The sequence below is a fragment of the Cervus elaphus genome, chromosome 19 (genome assembly GCF_910594005.1).
Source record: "Cervus elaphus chromosome 19, mCerEla1.1, whole genome shotgun sequence".
NCBI classification, from domain to species: domain Eukaryota; kingdom Metazoa; phylum Chordata; class Mammalia; order Artiodactyla; family Cervidae; genus Cervus; species Cervus elaphus.
The window spans coordinates 89,600,527-89,622,532 of NC_057833.1; the positions used below are offsets into that span (position 1 = coordinate 89,600,527).

The following is a 22,006-nucleotide window of genomic DNA, read 5'->3' on the forward strand; positions in this document are numbered from 1 at the left end:
AAGGATTTTTCTGCATTTTTCTTTGCTCACAATCAAAAAAGTTGATTTTGTCAGTCATTTTTCTCTACAAATATGTTTTTGTTCATTACCCTCTACCATCTGCCACTCCTTGTCTGGAGTAAAATAAGAAATAAGAAGTTGTCTGATTTTACAGGAAAATGGGTATTATAGGCAGCTTATTATATGCAGAAGTGTTCTGGGCACTGAGGGGTGTCTTGTGAGGAACACAGACTCTGAAGCGCACGGCTCTGCCTCTACACAGAAGGCAGGAGCCCTGTCTGTATTTGAGCCTCCTTGGCTCTAATGTGGGCACTAACGTGGGCTCTAATGTGGGCTCACTAACGTGGGCTCTAATGTGGGCTCACTAACGTGGGCTCTAATGTGGGCTCTAATGTGGGCACTAACGTGGGCACTAATGTGGACACTAACATGGGATCTAACGTGGGCTCTAATGTGGGCACTAACATGGGATCTAATGTGGGCACTAACGTGGGCTCTAACGTGGACACTAATGTGGGCTCTAATGTGGGCACTAATGTGGGCCCACTAATGTGAGCTCTATTGTGGGCTCTAATATGGGCACTAATGTGGGCTCCAGTGTGGGCACTAACATGGGCTCTAATGTGGGCACTAACATGGGCTCTAATGTGGGCACTAATGTGGGCTCCAGTGTGGGCACTAACATGGGCTCTAATGTGGGCACTAACATGGGCTCTAATGTGGGCACTAACATGGGATCTAATGTGGGCACTAACATGGGCTCTAATGTGGGCACTAACATTGGCTCTAATGTGGGCACTAACGTGGGATCTAATGTGGGCTCCAATGTGGGCACTAATGTGGGCTCTAATGTGGGCACTAACGTGGGCTCCAATGTGGGCACTAATGTGGGCTCCAATGTGGGCACTAATGTGGGCTCCAATGTGGGCTCACTAATGTGGGCTCTAATGTGGGCTCACTAATGTGGGCTCTAATGTGGGCTCTAATGTGGGCACTAACGTGGGCTCCAATGTGGGCACTAATGTGGGCTCCAATGTGGGCACTAATGTGGGCTCCAATGTGGGCTCACTAATGTGGGCTCTAATGTGGGCTCACTAATGTGGGCTCTAGTGTGGGCTCACTAATGTGGGCTCTAATGTGGGCACTAACGTGGGCTCCAATGTGGGCACTAATGTGGACTCCAATGTGGGCTCACTAATGTGGGCTCACTAATGTGGGCTCTAATGTGGGCTCACTAATGTGGGCTCTAGTGTGGGCTCACTAATGTGGGCTCTAATGTGGGCACTAACGTGGGCTCCAATGTGGGCACTAATGTGGACTCCAATGTGGGCTCACTAATGTGGGCTCACTAATGTGGGCTCTAATGTGGGCTCCAGTGTGGGCTCACTAATGTGGGCTCTAATGTGGGCTCTAATGTGGGCTCACTAATGTGGGCTCTAGTGTGGGCTCACTAATGTGGGCTCACTAATGTGGGCTCACTAATGTGGGCTCACTAATGTGGGCTCTAGTGTGGGCTCACTAATGTGGGCTCCAATGTGGGCACTAACGTGGGCTCCAATGTGGGCACTAATGTGGGCTCCAATGTGGGCTCACTAATGTGTGCTCACTAATGTGGGCTCTAATGTGGGCTCACTAATGTGGGCTCTAGTGTGGGCTCACTAATGTGGGCTCTAGTGTGGGCTCACTAATGTGGGCTCCAGTGTGGGCTCACTAATGTGGGCTCCAGTGTGGGCTCACTAATGTGGGCTCCAATGTGGGCTCACTAATGTGGGCTCACTAATGTGGGCTCTAATGTGGGCTCACTAATGTGGGCTCTAGTGTGGGCTCACTAATGTGGGCTCCAATGTGGGCTCACTAATGTGGGCTCCAATGTGGGCTCACTAATGTGGGCTCTAGTGTGGGCTCACTAATGTGGGCTCACTAGTGTGGGCTCACTAATGTGGGCTCCAATGTGGGCTCACTAATGTGGGCTTACTAATGTGGGCTCTAGTGTGGGCTCACTAATGTGGGCTCTAATGTGGGCACTAACGTGGGCTCCAATGTGGGCACTAATGTGGGCTCCAATGTGGGCTCACTAATGTGGGCTCACTAATGTGGGCTCTAGTGTGGGCTCACTAATGTGGGCTCCAGTGTGGGCTCACTAATGTGGGCTCCAGTGTGGGCTCACTAATGTGGGCTCCAATGTGGGCTCACTAATGTGGGCTCACTAATGTGGGCTCTAATGTGGGCTCACTAATGTGGGCTCTAGTGTGGGCTCACTAATGTGGGCTCCAATGTGGGCTCACTAATGTGGGCTCCAATGTGGGCTCACTAATGTGGGCTCTAGTGTGGGCTCACTAATGTGGGCTCACTAGTGTGGGCTCACTAATGTGGGCTCCAATGTGGGCTCACTAATGTGGGCTTACTAATGTGGGCTCTAGTGTGGGCTCACTAATGTGGGCTCTAATGTGGGCACTAACGTGGGCTCCAATGTGGGCACTAATGTGGGCTCCAATGTGGGCTCACTAATGTGGGCTCACTAATGTGGGCTCTAGTGTGGGCTCACTAATGTGGGCTCCAATGTGGGCTCACTAATGTGGGCTCACTAATGTGGGCTCTAATGTGGGCTCACTAATGTGGGCTCTAGTGTGGGCTCACTAATGTGGGCTCTAGTGTGGGCTCACTAATGTGGGCTCACTAATGTGGGCTCCAATGTGGGCTCACTAATGTGGGCTCACTAATGTGGGCTCTAATGTGGGCTCACTAATGTGGGCTCTAGTGTGGGCTCACTAATGTGGGCTCTAGTGTGGGCTCACTAATGTGGGCTCTAGTGTGGGCTCACTAATGTGGGCTCACTAATGTGGGCTCTAGTGTGGGCTCACTAATGTGGGCTCTAGTGTGGGCTCACTAATGTGGGCTCCAGTGTGGGCTCTAATGTGGGCTCACTAATGTGGGCTCCAATGTGGGCTCACTAATGTGGGCTCCAATGTGGGCTCACTAATGTGGGCTCTAGTGTGGGCTCACTAATGTGGGCTCCAATGTGGGCTCTAATGTGGGCTCACTAATGTGGGCTCCAATGTGGGCACTAATGTGGGCTCCAATGTGGGCATGTGCAGAGGTGCTGAGGACTAACCGGGCTGCAAGGGCAGTGCTCACCCGGCACCTGTGGCATGAAATCCATATGTGCTGTATGGTGGTGGTACCAGTACCATCCTCCAGTGGGGGTTTTTGCAGTACCCCCGATTCCTGTCGTTCTCACTCTGGCCCACACCAGCCTGGTACCCACGTGGAGAACTGGAGGGGAAGGGGGAGTGGGTGTGTCTGGTGACTGGGTGAGTGAGATCTGCCCAGTCTGGACTCTCAAAGTCCACGCTGAGACCACAGAGAGAAAACAGGTTTTTGTGAAGCTCGGGTTTGCTCATTTGTTTTTACATATAGTTGTGGATATTATGGCCATGGATGGACAGTGAGCAAATTGCTGGGTTCACTGGAGTTTGTGCCTCTGTGGTTGGTTCAGACCTTCTGGCAGGTCATGGGGGATGAGCTGCCCCTGAGTGGCAGGTTCTAACTTCCCATCACCGTGGTAGATAAGCTTCACTCTGCAGTAGAGGTGATACTGCCAGTCTAGGGCTATGTCTGGGCCTAGAAATATTTTGTGTGGCCATACTAAATTACAGTAACTCAGAAATGTCACATAAAAATTTGGAATTCTTGGCTTTTTTTGGAAAGGGCAGGGAATCTGGTAACAGGGGCCCACATTCCTGCTTGGAGCTGAGTGAGGTCTGAGCTGAGCAGTGGCCCCTTGTGTGTTTCCGGTGTCTGTGGGTGCCACCACCCTCCCCCTGCCCACCGCTTCCACTTGCTGCACACTGCTCACTTAGGGTACCTGCCTGGCCGTGAGACATTGGAGTTTGCAGCCTCTGGTTTAAAACACAGATATACTTGTGATACCGGAAGTGGTTTTCATTTATGCACTGGTGGTCATTAGCTTTTTAAAAAGTTGTTTAAAAACAAGAAGTCATTTGCCTTGAAACTAGAAGTAGAAATAGAATGGTCGTTTCTAAATTTACTGGCTATTATCCCTTATCAGGGCTCTTTACATACTGAAAATATTCATTTGCAGATCTCATCATTTACCACTTAGTAGACACAATCTTCTTCGTCCAGAGGTATCCAATAAACACGGGATTCCTCTTGAATCTAACTGGATCTTTTGACTAAAGGAGCGGGGAGCCAGGGTGAGAAACCTCGGTATACTCCATCCAAGAATTCAGTGTACTCATCAGTTTCGCTTAGCTTAAGAAAAACAAGCTTCCCCCACCCTCCTCTGGGCCTGTTTCTGAGCTCACACTGGGAAAGGTCAAATAAACACAATAAATCCATTAGAAGGCCTTCATATTAAACCCCTGGGGCTGATGCTGTTTAGCAAGAGGCTGAAGTGATGCCGTTTCCCAAGTGGAAGGAAGTTGGCCTGACCTTGGCGATTTGCTAGAAAATAGGAGTCAACTGTGCCAGTTGGCCTGAGTTGTTGGGAGGAGCGTAGCCCCAGGGCTGCGTGGGAAGGGGTAGGTGGTTCTGTGGTTGGACCTGGCTGGGGGAGGCCCCCTCATGTGGTCTGCACCTGTTTCCTTCCCCTCTCCAAGGTCTGCAGGCCAAATCCCAGACAGAACCAGGTGGATTGGGCAACCCATTAGTAACTGACCCCATAGGCAGAGTCCCTCACCTGGACCACCTCACAGCTTACCTGCCAGCCAGGGCTGGACTTTGTTGGGCCAGGGCCCATCACTGGTCCATTTAGGGACCTCTAGTGCACAAACAAGCTAGCACCACAGCATGGAGCTGGGCTAGGGTCTGGGGCTGGGGGAAGGGTCGGGGGAGCACTGCTACCGAGCAATGGAATCAGTAGGGCTGCATTTTCAGTGCAGACTGTCACACCACCTCCCAGGAGGGTGTGACTACAGAATGTGCCCCGAACCACACTGCCTGAATTCCAGTCCCATTTTCACCACTTAACTGTGGCTTTCAGCCAGTTACTCTGTGCCTTGGTTTCCTCAGTCTATAAATGGGCTCTCATGATAGTAGCTGCCTCACTGGGTCATAGCGAGGACTACGTACAGTAAGATATAAAGTCCTTGGGACATCTCATGACATAGGAAGTGCTAGGTAGGTTCCTGCTATGACTGTTCGTAACTATGATTATTTCCAAAAGTCCAACCAAAGAGCCCAGCAAGAACACCAAGATGGGTTTGAAATCCTACCAATATTCATGCTTCTGATGAAAAGACTGGAAGGCACGTCCCCCAAAGTAGAAGAAGCTGATGGACAGGGCTGGATCAGGGTCCCCTGCGGCTGGGTCCAGACCTCTGCTCCTGATGCACTGGCTGCGCTGGCCTGCTCAGACCTCTGGTCGGAATCATCTGTGGCTGTCGACATGCAGGCATCCCACATGGGGTGTCGGGGCCTCAGCTCACCACACCAGCTGCCTCTTTTTTTTTTTTTCACTTTGTCCTGAAGGACTAACTGCTCTGAAAACAAATATATGGCCCACATATGCCAGTTCCTCTGCTGGGTATCTCTGCCACCCTCTCATCCTCTCCCTGCTCCCCTGTGAGGCAGGGATTGTCACTCTTCTACAGAGGAAGCATCTGCCACGTGAGACCAGAATTAACTCCACTTCTTCTCACCCCAGACCTGTGCTTCTCCTTTCTAGCAAAGTGATGTCTTCTCCCAAGCTATTCTACATTCTTAGCAGGCAAGAGTGTAATTACCCATCAACTAGAATTTAACTGTAATTCGTCTTCTAGCCAAGCTCTCATTTGAGCCAGACTGAGGCCAACTCGTGATTTTCCTCATTAACTTTTGCCCTTTTTCCTTTTTTTGTTTTTAACAACTTCTGATGGGCTTCTCGGGTGGTGCTAGTGGTAAAGGACCCACCTGCCAATGCAGGAGACCAAGAGATGTGGGTTTGATCTCTGGGTTGGGAAGATCACCTGGAGGAGGGCATGGCAACCCAGTCCAGTGTTCTTGCCTGGAGGATCCCATGGATGAAAGAGCCTGGCGGGCAACGGTCAATAGTGTTGCAAAGAGTTGGACACAACTGAAGCAATTTAGCATGCACACACAAACTTCTGATACACAGCATTGTTTGTTTATTATTAAACATAACCTTTGATTGCAGTACACTGTCATCATTGGTCCCATGCATAGATAGCCCTCTTTCATTCTACTTTGGTGCTTCCTGTATTTCTTTCTAATTTAATGCCAACATGAATCCATCAGCCAACCTAGGACTAGAACGTTGACAACCAGGCACCTCTGTGCCTCCGTGGTTCAGCCTTGCCAACCCCCACACCCTGCCTCAAAGCCACCACTCCTGAATTTTGTATTTGCCCTTCCTTGTAGATTTTTTAGACTCCTTGTTTAATTTAGTTCTCAGACTTTCTAGTTTGCTCCTTCTGTTCCCATACCACACTGTTTTCATTACCATGTGAGTAGTGAAAGTGTTATTCACTCAGTTGTGTCCAATTCTGTGACCCTATGGGCTGTAGCCCGGCTCCTCTATGCATGGAATTCTCCAGGCAAGAATCCTGGAGTGGGTAGCCATTTCTTTCTCCAGGGGATCTTCCTGACCCAGGGATTGAACCGGGGCCTCCTGCATTGCAGGCAGATTCTTTACCATCTAAACCATCAGGGAAGCCCATTCATTTCCATAACTTTAAGTAAACTTGCTTTCTGGTTGGCAACTCCTGCTCTCCACATGCTCATTCTTCTTCTTTCAAAAGAGACACTTCAGGAGGAATGGGGGTCCCATCCCTGAGGGCCCCAGCCTTGCCCTGCATGGGATGAGTAACCTGCTGCCCGCTTTAGTCTCCCCATGTTGGACATGCTTCTTTCAGTAGGGGCAGCCAGTTTGTTCCCATGGCTGCAGCAGCAGAGAAAACTTCTTAAGGGTGTTGGGATGACCCGTGGTGTAGGGTGCACGCCAGCCAGGCCTCCGCCCGCTCCCCCAGGGCTCCTCTCCCCACATGACATGGGGCTGTGCTAGCCCAGGGGCAGGGTGTCCAGCCATCGTGCAGCTCCCTGGGGCAGGCTCCAAGCTGAAAACAGTCAGACTTTATGGGAAAGTTTTCAGCTGAGTCAGAAGCATCTTTCCAGTAGACCAAGGAGCCATTGCAGAGTGTTGCTAATTTTGTCTGCCTACAGGAACCTTTCTGGAGGCTTCTTGAGCTGGGTGGTAGGAAAAGGCTACTTTTAAATTTGTTACCTGCACCAGAAGAGCTGGGCCATAGTTTACCTTGTAGAGATGAAGGCTCTTTGCAGCTGCCTCCCTTGCCCCAGGCACCAGCCCGCCTACGCCCACGGGCCCAACACCCATGATGTCCAAAGCAGAGCCATGGGGGGCACAAGGACAAGAGCCAGTCCCTGCCTGTGGGATCTCACAGTCCTCAGGGGTGAGGGCGACATCACCACGATGTCAGGTGATGCCCAGGATATCACATGGGGTGGGTCCATCCCCAAATGCTCGCAGTCACCCAGATGGGCACTTGACTAAGACCTCTAGGGTATAGCCATTTCCAGTGAGAAATGGACACTGACTTTTTAAAATTTAACAGACTAGATTTTCTCCAACAATTGATTGTTGTTCCCTCAAAGTATCTGCTGGGAAAACTGTGAACTTCCCCCCATGTTACACAAGAGAGATTCTCTGAACACATCTTAGAGGTAACGTTGCCTTCAGAGGCAATGGATATCCTTCTTACCCATCAGTGGAGCTAACTCTTACTCAGCTAAGAGAGCTAAACTTCTCTTAATTGCCACCTCCTCCAGGAAGCCATCCTGCACACTCCCAGGCTGGCTTACGTGACCCCTCTTAGTGGCTCCCACAGCTCCCCCTACAATTCCTTCTCTTAAGCATAGACCCTACTGGACTTATTTCAGTCTCCCTGTCCTGTCTGTCATTCCATGAACTCTCTGTGTCTGGCTCCGTACTCAGGACCTGCAAAGCACGTCTATACGTAGAAGTCTGATGAATACATGAATGAGTGATGAGCGTCAGTTGGACAAGACTTTATCCTCAGAGTCCACAAACATGACATTAGAACTCGGGTATCCCTCCAAACCCTTCTTGAGAAGGCTTTCATTAAAACAGTGATTTTTTTGGTGCCTTGGCTTCTCCATCTGCAGGATGGACCAGTGAAGTTATCTTCCATGGTTCAAGTTTGCTGCTGAAGCAGACTGGCCTTGGCCTTGTACTAGGGTGGAGCTGAACTCGGAATCCTCTCCAGCACATCTTCCCACACCCCAGCCAGGTTCTCAGAAGTTGGGCAGGAGATGGGAGCATCTTCCTTCTCCCCACTCTCTCCAAACCCCAGCACACAGAGGCTTCTCCAGGCTGCCTCTGCTTGGAGGTTGAGAAGCCTCAACAGGGGCCAAGGCCATGAAGCCCCCAGGAGGGGAGTCCCCAACACTCGCCTGGAGCCATTCATTAATCCTCACAGCTGGGGGAGTGCAGCAGCTAACACCTCCTGGCTGTGGCAAGGCCAGGCATGGCTGCAGAGTAAGCAGAACAGCATCTCCAGCCCTACTGAGATCTTGGCTAGCAGGGCAGAGAGTATCAGTGGAGGAAAAATCCAAAAACAGAGGATTCAGGTCAGCAGATCCCTTATTCTTTTGACAGTTCTGTGGCTAAAATGAGCCTCACCTGGTACAGCCTCTGAGCTGCCAGCCTTGCCTTCCAAATAATAGCAGGTTGTAACCAGCTAGCCTCAGGCTTCCCTGGTAGCTCAGCTGATAAAGAATCCATCTGTAATGCAGGAGACCCCCATTCTATTCTTGGGTTGGGAAGATCCCTTGGAGGAGGGATAGGCTACCCACTCCAGTATTCTTGGGCTTTCCTGGTGGCTAAGATGGTAAAGAATCCGCCTGCAATGCAGGAGACTTGGGTTCGATCCCTGGATTAGGAAGATCCCCTGCAGGAGGGCATGACAACCCACTCCAGCATTCTTGCCTGGAGAATCCCCATGGACAGAGGAGCCTGGTGGGCTGCATGCATTGGCTCTAAAGAGTTGGAGGTGACTACACACGCACCAGCCAGCCTCAACATCATCTCCCCCAGTAAGCCTACCTGGCCTGTGCCAACAGCTTGGGAGCCACGACCCTGGGTTTCCAAGGCTCCCCTAACATGAATCTCACAGGCCTCCTTGGCCTTGCCATTCACTTTTTCTTGTGCATTGAAGCCTAATTTGATTGGGTTCAGTCAGAGTCACTGCCAAGATGAAATGTGACTTCTGTTTGCCAAGTGTCAGCTGGTGTAAAGGACCTGCAGCCTTCTTGCCAATCCACTTGCCCCCCTGGTAGAAGCCGAGGCCCCCAAGGAGGATGGGAAGGCTGCTCTGCCAGATGGTGGCCGAGGCCAGCCAGAGCCCAGGGCTGCCAGCTGCTCGGTCATTTCCCAGTCAGCTGTGAGGTGGAATGGGCCACACATGACCTGAATATTAGAGTCTTCTTGTCCCCAGCTTGTTGTCCAGCCCCCAGCTGTACATCCACTCCCCGGCCACCCAATCCCGCCTGCTTGCCCCCATACTCTTCATCCCCGGGAATAATGAATTGTTCAGCTGGGTGAGGAGGGAGGTGAGGATAAGCAGTGCTGATGGGCTGAGCAACAGAGAGGGCGAAGTAATGGTCACGGGGGGAGGGGAGAGGTGGTGGCTGATTGGCGATCACTGGGTTCCTGAAGGGGCACTGAGGGGCGATCCTGAGGTCTGTGGTGTGGCCCAGGATGTGGGTTGGAGGAGCGTGGCCCCAAGGATGAGGCAGTCCAGAACCAGGAGGCTGAGTGATTGAGAGGGTTGTGCCTGTGGACAAATCCATCTTCATGGGGTGGCAGGTATCAGTGGAGAGGGGACCAGGGAGGCCAGGCCAGAGCCCCGACAAATGAGGGGCTAGAGGTCAGCAGATGACAGCATGGCAGATCAGGAGAGGATGGAGCCAAGTGGTGTGAGCCACAGAGGAGCTGAGACTTCTCACAGCACATGGAGGCTGTAGAGCTTTGTGTGTGGCTGACGAAGCAAGGGGTCCTGCCCACCTCCTGCCCTGAGTTACCAACAGCCCCAGGGAAGGTTGAAGGGTCAGGGGTGTCCTGGGAGAGGATGCTGGGTTCAGTTAGGGTGAGGTGCCATATCTGTGTGCAGCAGCACTTCCAGAGGGCACAATGGAAGGTCTGAGGCTGGGGGAGCCAAGGTCTGGGGTCAGAGGTCAGGAGGCATGGAGCACTTTAGAGTAGAGACACGATAGCCACTGGATGGAGGCTCTTCCAAGCATCACAGTCTAACGGGTCTTCTTATCACTTATTCTTCTGTGATCCATTTACTCTTCCCATTTCCTGGAAGCTTGTGCCATCGTGTTTCTTGAATTCCTTTTTCATTTTGCTTGAGTATTTCCTGAAGTAACTTTCAGGCTGGGGCTGCAGAGACTCTTAGAGCCACTGGACACATCTGAAAATGCAGCTGCTATTCACTCCATGGCAGTGTAGCTCTCATCTGCTTGGAAGCACAGTGGAGTCTTTAGGTGAGAATATTTTGCTGCTGAGTCCTGGGTCAGGGAGCTGGTGGGTGGGCCAGCCCCTCGGGCACTTCCACCTGATAGAAGTGTCTGTGCCCATGATGCTTGTTGGCATTGAGTTCATCTGAAGATGCTGCTTTTGTCCTGGCTGTAGTCACAACCAGTGAAGTCACAACCAGTGAAGCTTGGTAAGGGAAAACTCCAGATTCTATGAGCTTTCTAGATGTAAGCTGAGGTCTCTGTTGGCCGTGAGAGGGCCAGTTGGTAGAGGGTTGCAGTATTTTAGAAGTGAGCAGGTAATGACACATTCATCCATTTGTATAGTTAGCTAAGTGGATTGACACCTGATAGATGCAGTCCTAGAAGGTGGGGGAACTGCCTCATTAGGGAGGAGGTGACACTTAATTTGAGTCCTGAAAGAGGACCTACAGATGTCTGGCAGGCAGTATAGGGAAGGGTGTTCTAGCTGAAGGAACAGCATGAAGGAGGCCTAGAGGCATGCAGGCAATGCTGTGAGTCCTTAGACACCAAAACCATAGTCTGTGAAAAGTGATTAGTACAGTGTCTGACATTTGATGTGTAGGTGTGCTTGCCCACGTGTATGTCTTCTTTCTTTCCCTGAAAACAAAGTGTCTACTCAAGTTCAGATGTCAGAGCTGTCACTGAAAGCTTCCCCCATCTGCTGACCATCGTCTAAACTGTTTCAAAAGAATTTCATGTCTTGACCTTAAAAATGTTCATCTTTTTTTTTTTCAAAATATGAATGCAAGAATGGGCGTACGGTGATAATTGGTATCTTGGCATCTCCCCACCATCAGCAGAGAAGGCTTCTAGGGGCCCAGATAAGGAGCTTAAGGCACCAAGTGCCTAGATCTCCACTTCCTTCACATAGACCATCAAAACCAGATGAACTAATGCACCTGTTTTATTGACAAGAAAACAGAGCTCCTGGGATGTTTTGTGGGTCATGCAGGGGGTAAGTGGTGGAGAATTATTGAAAATTCAGCTCACTGGAGAACTTTGGAAATGATTGCCTTGTGATATTTTTAGCACAGAACCAGACATCCAGCCCTGGCTCCAGTAAGTCTTCATCAAGAGTAGAGCATTGTTGTCAATTAGGATGACGTACTGGGGTATTTTTAGGACCATAATAAGTAAATTATTTACTATTTTCAAAGGGTCCTCTTGGGCTGATGACATAAGACATACTGTAGAGAAAACGCCTTTGGAACAAGAGGCATGTTATGCCATACTATCGTCACAAGGCATAGATAGAGGTGTTGCTACCCCAGTTTTACAGATGAGAAAAATGTGACTCTGGGAGGATGAGCCAGCTCTCTGGACCACTGGGGGTGAGAGCAGGAGCTGGGATTCCAAGTCAGCCCTTTCTACCTACTTTGTCTGTTGAGGCCAAAAGGTGGGAAGGTGGGAAGGTACCTCGCTTGCGTTGTGTCCACACCCACCCACCAAGGAGACAAGGCATTCCTAACTCAGCCAGTGATTAATTTTTTTAATATAAACTTGTTTTTGAAGTATAACATATAGGATGAAAGTATACTAGTTTCAGGTGATTAAGCCTGATGATTTTTACAAACTAAACATACTAGTATTGCCAGAAGTCAAAATCAAGGAGCAGAACAATATCCAGTCCTCCCTAGTCACTGATGCTCACCACGCCTGATTTCATGCCCAATGTCACCACTGCCCGATTTCATCATCCTGCTATTGAGCTCTATACAGATAAGGTTTCACCATACGTACTTCACTTCGAGTTATTGAGTAGTTCATCTTTTTTTTTTTTTAATGTAATTGTGGTTCCTTTGGGCTTCCCAGGTGGTGCTAGTGGTAAAGAACCCACCTGCCAATGCAGGAGACATAAGAGACCTGGGTTCGATCTCTGGGTTGGGACCATCCCCTGGAGGTGGGAATGGCAACCCACTCCAGTATTCTTGCCTAGAGAATCCCATGGACACAGGAGTCTGGCGGGCTACAGTTCAAAGGGTCACAAAGAGTCAGACACAACTGAAAGCGATTTAGCACGCACACACGTGGTCCTTTCTTCTCATGGCTGATTAGTATTCTACTATAAGAAGAGACTGGGGGCTTCCCAGGTAGCTCAGCTGGTAAAGAATCCACTCGCAATGCAGAAGACCTGGGTTTGATCCCTGGGTTGGGAAGATCCCCTGGAGAAGGGCATGGCAACCCACTCCAGTATCCTTGCCTGGAGAATCCCATGGACAGAGGAGCCTGGAAGGCTACAGTCCCTGGGGTCGCAAAGAATCGAACACGACTGACCAAGTAAGCACACACAGCATGAGAAGAGACTGCTAAGCACCCAAGAGAATGAAGGGACTTGGCGACTAAATACCACACACACCACACCATAAGAAGACACACAGCTGGTGTGTGCACTCCACCACAGGTGGAGAGTGGAATTCTTGAAGCATCCAAGCACATGCATTTTGGTGAGCCTGTATATACCAGGGGAGGCTGTGGGCCATAGATTCAGTCTCAGTAGACACTCCCAGTTTTCCAGAATGGTTGTTCCAGTTTACACACCCTCCTGAAGCCATATGAGAGCCCCAGTTGCTCCACATCCTCACCAGCATTTACCACTACCTTATTTTCACTTCAGCCATCGTTGTTGGCATATAACAGAGTCACATCATGGTGTTAATTTCAACTTCTCTGATGCTTCTTGAAATTGAGTGCTTTTTCGTGTATCTATTGGTTATTTGGAAATTCAGTTTTGCAAACAATGATTCCTTTTTAAATTCATTTTTGTTTTTGTCAGAAAATATTTCTGAGAGTGGCTCCCACGCTGAAAGATGCTGTATTTCTCTTCCCACCTGGGTGATCATTTCTAAGCCTTGACATCTGGCAGTTCTGAGAATGGCTCCAAAGCCAGAAGGAGCAAGAGAGAGGAGTTGGGGGATGGCCCAGGCCATGCTGGACATCCTCAGAGCTCTGGAAGCTCCACAGCCATAGCAGGGACTTTCTTAGTGTGCTCTGGGGTTGCTGCAAAGTCATCAGTTAAAGTTCCCCCAGAAATTAGAGATGGTTTATATTTCACATTGAGGGCTAAAGGCATTCTCTGGACTCCAGCCCCTCTTGCTTCCCTCGCTTCCTTTGGAGTTTGGGCTCTGGATTGATTTCAGTGACTATGGAGGAATGGGGAAAAACAGAGCTCTTTCCCTCTCTTCAGCTCCTAAGTGGGCAGGGAACACATAGAACTGAGTTTGCTGACCAGGCTTAGCATTCTGGACACTGAAGACTTAGTATGTGCCTGGAGCTTTAAAAGCTCTTACAAAAGCTCTTAAATCCTGGCAGTGACTGTCAAACCTTAACAGCTCCAAATTTTCCTGTTGCAAAATACAAACCCATCTCCCGTCACTCAAAGAAAGAATTGCTGTCCTCCCAGCAGTTCTTAGTCACTCAGTCATTTCCAACTCTTTGTGACCCCATGGACAGTAGCCCACCAGGCTCCTCTGCCCGTGGGGATTCTTCAGGCAAGAATACTAGAGTGGGTTGCCATGCCCTCCTCCAAGGGATCTTCCCAATCCAGGGATTGAGCCCTGATCTCCCACATTGCAGGCGGATTCTTTACCATCTGAACCACCGGGGAAGCCCGGCCTCCCAGCAGACCCCATGTCATTAACAGCCCTGCCCAAGCTCATCCTCACAAAGGGTGACCTGGATGGGGAAGAGATAGAGGTGCCAAATGCCTGACACCTACTATGTGCTGGTTACTGTGCCAAGTGCATTATACTTTCTAACTCATTTAACCCTCATCACAAGCCTCCTGCCCTGTTCTCAGGGGGTTTACATGAGTATGGGGAGCTAAGTCAGAAACCTTGCCAGTTGAGAGCAATTTGTTTCCATAGCTTGAAACAGCTATAGAAGACACACCCCAAGGTAGCAAGTTAATTCATTCATTTAATAGACAGTTTCTGGGCCATCCCCCTGTGACAGGCCCAGGCTGGGGGTTGGGGGACCTAAGACAGATGCGTCAGGCTGATGTCTTTTAAATTCACCATCTCCTTGTAATTTAACAATGAATGAGGAGATAAAAGGGACAGGACAACTAAATGCAACGAATGATTCTTAGCTGGGCTGTTTTGCTAGAAAGGACATTTTGAAACTGTGGGTGATCCTTGAATGGGGCCTGGGGATTATTAATCCACGGCAGTAGTGCCACATAATCTGGTTTAGTGGCTGCACTGTAGTACATACAGGAGAATGACCCCATTGCCCATTTGTTAGGAAACGCACACTAAAGTAATTAGGGGTGACTGGGCATCAGGTTGGCAACTCACTCTCAAATGGGTCAAGAAAAAAGTTCTTTGTACCATACTCACAAACTTTCTGTAACTTCATTGTTTTAACTGTAAAATTTTAAAAATAATTGTATGTATTTATTTATGGCCATGCTGAATTCCTGTTGCTCTGAGGGCTTTTCTCTAGTTGTGTCTGGCAGGGGCTACTCTCTAGTTGCAGTGTGGCGGCTTCTCCTGTTGTGGAACATGGACTCTGAGTTCTTGGGCTTTGTAGTTGCAACATGCGGGCTGGGTGGTTTCAGCTCCTGGGCTCTGGGGCACAGGCTCGGTAGTTGTGGTGCACGAGCTTAGTTGCTCCATGGCATGTGGGATCTTCCTGGATTAGGGATTGAACCCATGTCTCCTGCATTAGCAAGTGGATTCTTTACCACTGAGCCACCAGGGAAGCCCTAAAAAATTTTTTAAGGTAAAAAAAAAGAAAATGAAATAGTCCTTGCCATGTTCTCTGGGTGAAGGATGAGAGCACTTCCAGTCAAGGTGGCACCCAGGTCTGTTCCACCAATACACCAAGAGTGGGGGCCGGTTTCCCTAGCTCCTGCCAGGCACCGTGCCGAGGGGGAGGTGCTGTGATTTTGTCATTTCCTTTAATCTTCTCTGGGAACCTGGGGATTGTTGCTCCATTTTACAAGTGAAGAAACAAGCGCTCCCAGTTCCGTTCTCAAAGGCACAGACTTAGAGTTGGCAGAGTTGGAGCTTGAAATCAGGGACTTCGAATTCCTGGACATCCCCCAGAGGGCATATGCCAGAAGAGGGGGTTGTCTGATGGCCCTGAAGAACGTGAGAAGGGTCACATGGCTGGCAGGGTCCACATTGAAATGGGCAGGTGTGAGAGCAGAAAAGGCGTCTTGGTGGCAGGGCAGCCCCTTTCAGTTCAGTTCAGTCGCTCAGATGTGTCGACTCTTTGCAACCCCATGAATCGCAGCACGCCAGGCCTCCCTGTCCATCACCAACTCCTGGAGTTTACTCAAACTCATGTCCATTGAGTTGGTGATACCATCCAACCATTTATTTCATCCTCTGTCATCCCCTTCTCCTCCTGCCTTCAATCTTTTCCAGCATCAGGGTCTTTTGCAATGAGTCAATTCTTCACATCATGTAGCCAAAGTATTGGAGTTTCAGCTTCAACATCAGTCCTTCCAATGAATATTCAGGACTGATTTCCTTTAGGATGGACTAGTTGGATCTCTTGCAGTCCAAGGGGACTCTTAAGAGTCTTCTCCAACACCACAGTTCAAAAGCATCAATTCTTCAGTGCTCAGTTTTCTTGATAGTCCAACTCTCACATCCATACATGACTACTGGAAAAACCATAGCTTTGACTAGATGGACCTTTGTTGGCAAAGTAATGTCTCTGCTTTTTAATATGCTGTCTAGGTTGGTCATTAACTTTCCTTCCAAGGAGCATGAAAATAAAAGATTTTCATGACTGCAGTCACCATCAACAGTGATTTTGGAGCCCAAAAAAATAAAGTCTGACACTGTTTCCCCATCTAATTGCCATGAAGTGGTAGGACCAGATGCCATGATCTTAGTTTTCTGAATGTTGAGCTTTAAGCCAACTTTTTCACTCTCCTCTTTCATTTTCATCAAGAGGCTCTTTAGTTCTTCACTTTCTGCCATAAGAGTGGTGTCATCTGCATATCTGAGGTTATTGATATTTCTCCCGGCAATCTTGATTCCAGCTTGTGCTTCATCCAGCCCAGCATTTCTCATGATGTACTCTGCTTATAAGTCAAATAAGCAGGGTGACAATATACAGCCTTGATGTACTCCTTTCCCTATTTCAAACCAGCCTGTTGTTCCATGTCCAGTTCTAACTGTTGCTTCCTGACCTGCATACAGATTTCTCAGGAGGCAGGTCAGGTGGTCTGGTATTCCCATCTCTTGAAGAATTTTCCGCAGTTTGTTGTGATCCACACAGTCAAAGGCTTTGGCATAGTTGATAAAGCAGAAGTAGATGTTTTTCTGGAACTCTCTTGCTTTTTCAATAATCCAGCAGATTTTGGCAATTTGATCTCTGGTTCCTCTGCCTTTTCTAAATCCAGCTTGAACATCTGTAAGTTCACGGTTCATGTACTGTTGAAGCCTGCCTTGGAAAATTTTGAACATTACTTTACTAGCATGTGAGATGAGTGCAACTGTGTGGTGTTTGAGCATTCTTTGGCATTGCCTTTCTTTGGGATTGGAATGAAAACTGACCTTTTCCAGTCCTGTGGCCACTGCTGAGTTTTCCAAATTTGCTGGCATATTGAGTGCAGCACTTTCACAGCATTATGCTTTAGGATTTGAACTAGCTCAACTGGAATTCCATCACCTCCACTAGCTTTGTTGATAGTGATGCTTCCTAAGGCCCCAAGGCAGCCTGGTTAGGTGGGTGCAGACCTCATGGTGGGAGAGATGGGCATCAGTGACCTGAAAAGTGGTCGGAGCCAGAGTAATAATCTTCGGACTGTGTGAACCTGGGAGGCAGGAGGCCCTCTCCTTCTTCATACTTTAAAGTGATCTTCCATTACTGTGTGGTGTTTAAAGGAAGCAGCGTGAAGCTCCACATACAGGCTTTTGTGCTGTGCTTGTCCAGACAAGCCTCTTTCCCTCTGAGCCTGTCTCCTTTTTTCTGAAGTAGATGGCGTCAACTCTAAATGAAATAAACCTAACATAGCAAAGGGACAGAATAGACGCTCAATAAATATGGCTAAGAGATAAGAGTTTTCAGTTTCTGGCTGCCTGGGTCCAACTCCCAGCTTTGCCATTTACCAGCTGCGTGTCTTTGGACAAGTAACTTACCTGCTCTGTATTTCTATTTCTTCCTCCTTAAAATGGGGATAATAATAGCTCCTACCCAATTCCCACATGAGTGGGTACAGTCATGTCTGACTCTTTATGACCCCATGGACTGTAGGCTCCTCCATCTGTGGAATTCTCCAGGCAAGAATACTGGGAGTGGATTGTCATTCCCTTCTCCAAGGTATCTTCGCAACCCAGAGATCGAACCCAGGTCTCCTGCATTGCAGGCAGATTCTTTACCATCTGAGCCACCAGGGAAGTCTAAAGAGCAAATGAGTTGGGACAGATAAAAAGCTTAGCTCAGCACCTGGCCTACATAACACTCCTTCAGTAAACAGTAGCTACAACTGTATTTCATCTCTCATGTTACCTGGTAAGTAAGTAGCAATTTCTCATTAAATAAGGACTTAAGGGTTTTTTCTCCCTAATGTCCAGGGGCGCAGGCAGCAAGCACTGGTTCTATAGGAACTAAAAGGAGATCATGGGAAGGTCAAGAGGTCAAAGATGGGACAATTCAGGTGGAGAGGCAGGGAAAGGGGTTCGCAGAGGCCTAATTTTGGGGACAGTGCAAAGCTTGGATGAGAACCAGGTGGGGAAAGTGGGAGGAGAGCTGGGTGCAGGGGTGTTGCTAGGGGAGAGATAAGGACATCTCGAGGGGGGTGTCAGGTGTTGGCCTAAGCATGTTGACCATGTGACCACAAAACTCTGGGTGAGTGATCTGCTTTCTAGGCCTGGGAAACAAGGGATGTCTGGGCCTCCCTGGTCAGCCTAAAGAGTTTGTATGCGGATCGAAAGAGGATACAGAGGTGAGAGCATTTAAAACCACCAACACGACACCCAGATATGCCACCAGGCAGCCTTGCCCCACATGAAGGATGCCTGGGTATGCTCTTGTATGTGGCTCCCAATGCAGCAGTCAAGTCTGGCTTTGATTTTAAGGGTTCTTCTCATTAACTCTGCAGCTCCAATAAATGAAAATTCCTATAAAATGTACTCTCAACACTCCCCCATTCTTTCCATTCCCTTGTGATATTATTCCTATCACAGCTCTTGTGTTAGTGCTTACCACTTACAGTTTTATTGTATCTTAGCATGTTATAGAATGCTTTTTAAACATCACATGTTCTATTGACCAAAAAAAAGTGCTAAGATGCAGCTGCAGGCCTCTAGCATGTTCCTGTGGGCTTGGGAAAACTAGGGCTGCACAAGCCACATGAGGCAGCAAATGACAGCATCCTCTTCATTCCTGATCCAGCTAAGTAGCACCATTCCCCTCTCTCCAGACCTCCCAGCTTGTCCTATCTTATACCTCTATGTTTTTACCTGTTCTCTCTGCCTAGAACACGTCCCAACTCACATCACATAAAACATCACATAAATTCACCCTTCAAAACCCCATTTCAGGTATCCTCCCTTTAAAGCTTTTCAAGCAATGGCCTGGCTTCTGTCTTTGTGCATGTAATAATTACTTCATATGTTAACTCTACTACAGTTATTCATGTATTTAAACCTCCAGACGTCGAGCCTTCCTCCACTTTCAGGGCTGTCTTTGGCCTTACCTTAGAGCTCTCTGTACTGGACTCTCAGTATCCCCAGAGTCCGATCAGAGGACCTGAAAGAGAATAAGAGCTTCATAAGTGTGTCTGCAATAAACCTAGTTAAAGCTTGGTCCTATGTCCAGAGGTTCCATGGCTTATGACTTTTAGTTCATGAATTTTTTCCAGAAATAGACATTAGAAGAAAATGCAGTCTTCCACTGACTATCAAAAGAGATTATGAGGAGAAGTTTGAGGTTTTATTTTATTTTATTTTTTTAATTTTTTTTTCATTTATTTTTATTTGTTGGAGGCTAATTACTTTACAATATTGTAGTGGTTTTTGCCATACATTGACATGAATCAGCCATGGATTTACATGTGTTCCCCATCCCGATCACCCCTCCTGCCTCCCTCTCCATCCCATCCCTCTGGGTCTTCCCAGTGCACCAGCCCTGAGCACCCGTCTCATGCATCCAACCTGGGCTGGTGATCTGTTTCACCCTTGATAGTATACGAAGTTTGAGGTTTTAAAGACATTCCAAATAGCCCCCGCCCCACCTGTTTCTAAGAGGATACACCCTAGGTCAGCCGTCTCACTTTTATCATGACCTGCAATGAGGAGTATTTTTTGCATTGAGACACAGTGAACACCTACATCGGAAAGAGAGCTTTCATGGAACAGTATTCACCCCTTACTGTGGGCATGCCTCTGTGTTTTTTTCTTTTCTTTCCCTTTCTTTTCTTTATCGCTGGTCACCACCCAATGAATTGATTCCATGAGTCTTTAGTCTGTTGCACCCACAATTTGAAAAACACTGCTCTAAGCCTTCAGTTTCTCCTAATATGACCAGAGAAAGCTTCTCAGAGGAGCTCAGGGCCCTCTGAAGGGCAGCCCGGGGGCAGGCAGCCGGGACTGTGCATGGGGTGGATGGGAGAGATGTGAGGACAGGCTCTCACAAGACTCTAACCCTCCTCCCTCTCCTTGCAGCCGAGCCCCTGCCGCTGATGGACCTGTGCCGGAGATGCATCCGCCTGGCCCTGGGCCGTCAGCGCCTGCAGGACATCAGCTCCCTGCCCCTGCCTCAGTCTCTCAAGAACTATCTGCAGTACCAGTGAGCGGGGGCAGCGGGGGCACCCAAAGCCTGGGCCTGTCCCTTCTCGGTCACACAATACGTCAGGAAGGAGTCTCCCTCCCCACCCCGGTTTGCCGGAACATTCAGTTCTTTGAAAGGCCTGGACGTCTTCCCCAGTTTGGAAACACAATGTCTGTTGCCAAAAGGATTTGCTGCCTTGGAAGCCACCCTCCCAAGTCAGACACCTCTTTGGAAGCCAGGAAGAGCCTGGAGCCTGCGCCGGGTTGGAGATCCTGCCCCGCTGAGCGAGACACAGCGGCCACCGATATTGATCCACGAGCCTGTTTCCTTATTCAAGAGAATGAATAAAACATTTGGGCAGGAGACTCTGTGTTGTGGCCCCGCTGCAGACAGGGCCAGGGGAAAATTGGCCCGCTCTGGGGAGAACTTTGCCTCTGAATAATGAATGGTGAAAGCAGCTTGACGCGTGCCCTTTGTGCCCCCCGCGCCCCTCCCAGAGCAGCAGGATTGTCAGGACACTTTAGGACTCTCTGCCCCTTTGAAAGACTTGTGACCCAGGGATGCCCAGCTGTGGAATTGGCGAGTGGACAAAACAGTGTTGAGACTCGTCCCAGCTTACCTCTCTGAATGTTGTTTACCTCCCCTCTCATGAGCTCCCCATCCTGACCCCCAGTCTTTGGATTCTCCGGGCACCTCTCTTCAGGGAAGCTGAGTCTGACAAATTCACCCCAGGGAATGAGTGTCTCCTTTATTATTGTTGTTATTTTAAGTAGTGATGCATTTTAAAAGAGGAGTGTGGTGAGGGCAGTACTTAGTCCACAGGTGCTAATGGGGGGCTTGGGGGCCTTGTGACACCCGAGGGGGTGATGTCCTTGGCTGGGGAGCCTTCCGGGGGGGGCTGAGGGTCTCCAGGCAACTGTCCATTCAGGATGCAGCCTGGCTGCCACAAAGCTTTATTTGAGCGAATTATTTTTTCACTTGAGGATACTCACGCGAGTTTGCTTCTGTTTCATGCGTGTGTGTGTGTGTGTGTGTGTCTGTGTGTCTGTGTGTGTGCGCGTGCGCGTGCATGTGTGACGTGCTGTGTATTTATCAGCTTGGGGCCACGGGGCAGCCTTGTAAGTGGAAGGGTGGACATGGGGCACCTTCTCCACCGGCCTGGCCTGTCCTCCCTGGGGACCCATGCTGCTGCCGCCGCCGCCGCCGCCACAGGGCATCTCTTGTGTTTCCAACACTCCCTGCCCAGACCGATTTTTAACTGGAAATTGTCACAACAGTGGGACACCAGAGCCCCAGACGGCACTGCCTCCTGCCACCTTAATGTGAATTGACTGATGAATGAAGAGCGTTTCTAATAAAGTCTGTTGTTCAGTCCTTCAGCTGTTTATTCGCTGCTCTTTGGGGAGGGGCTTGGAGGGCGTCTTCTGTCAGCCTAGCTGCCAAACCCTGAGAAGGCAGGCCTGTGCCTCCCTCTCCAGGCACGTCCCATCTCTTCTGTCTGGTTGTCCCCATGTGAGTCCAGACTCCAGGCATTTTACAAAGGCCCGCCCCAGCCAAGAGAACAGGCCTGGGACTGGGGGCCATATAAGGCTAACTACCAAGGTGGAAAAACGGGCCAAATTATGGATGCCAGCACTGTGATATCCATGGGATGGCTCTTCAGGGGGCACAGGGTGGAGCAGGATAAACCCAAAGGGCCAACAGTTCCAAAGTG

The 22,006-nt window shown here is 49.3% G+C and overlaps 1 protein-coding gene across 1 annotated transcript in view; it reads left to right on the plus strand.

Moving 5' to 3' along the window:
* The window catches only part of SPSB4 (splA/ryanodine receptor domain and SOCS box containing 4), a 90,819-nt gene extending 69,153 nt beyond the window's left edge, over positions 1–21,666 (plus strand). Inside the window, exon 3 of the mRNA XM_043874737.1 lies at positions 20,187–21,666. Coding sequence (XP_043730672.1) covers positions 20,187–20,314 — 128 coding nt within the window. The 3' untranslated portion in view covers positions 20,315–21,666. The remainder of the gene's footprint in view (positions 1–20,186) is intronic.
* Positions 21,667–22,006: the final 340 nt, after the last annotated feature.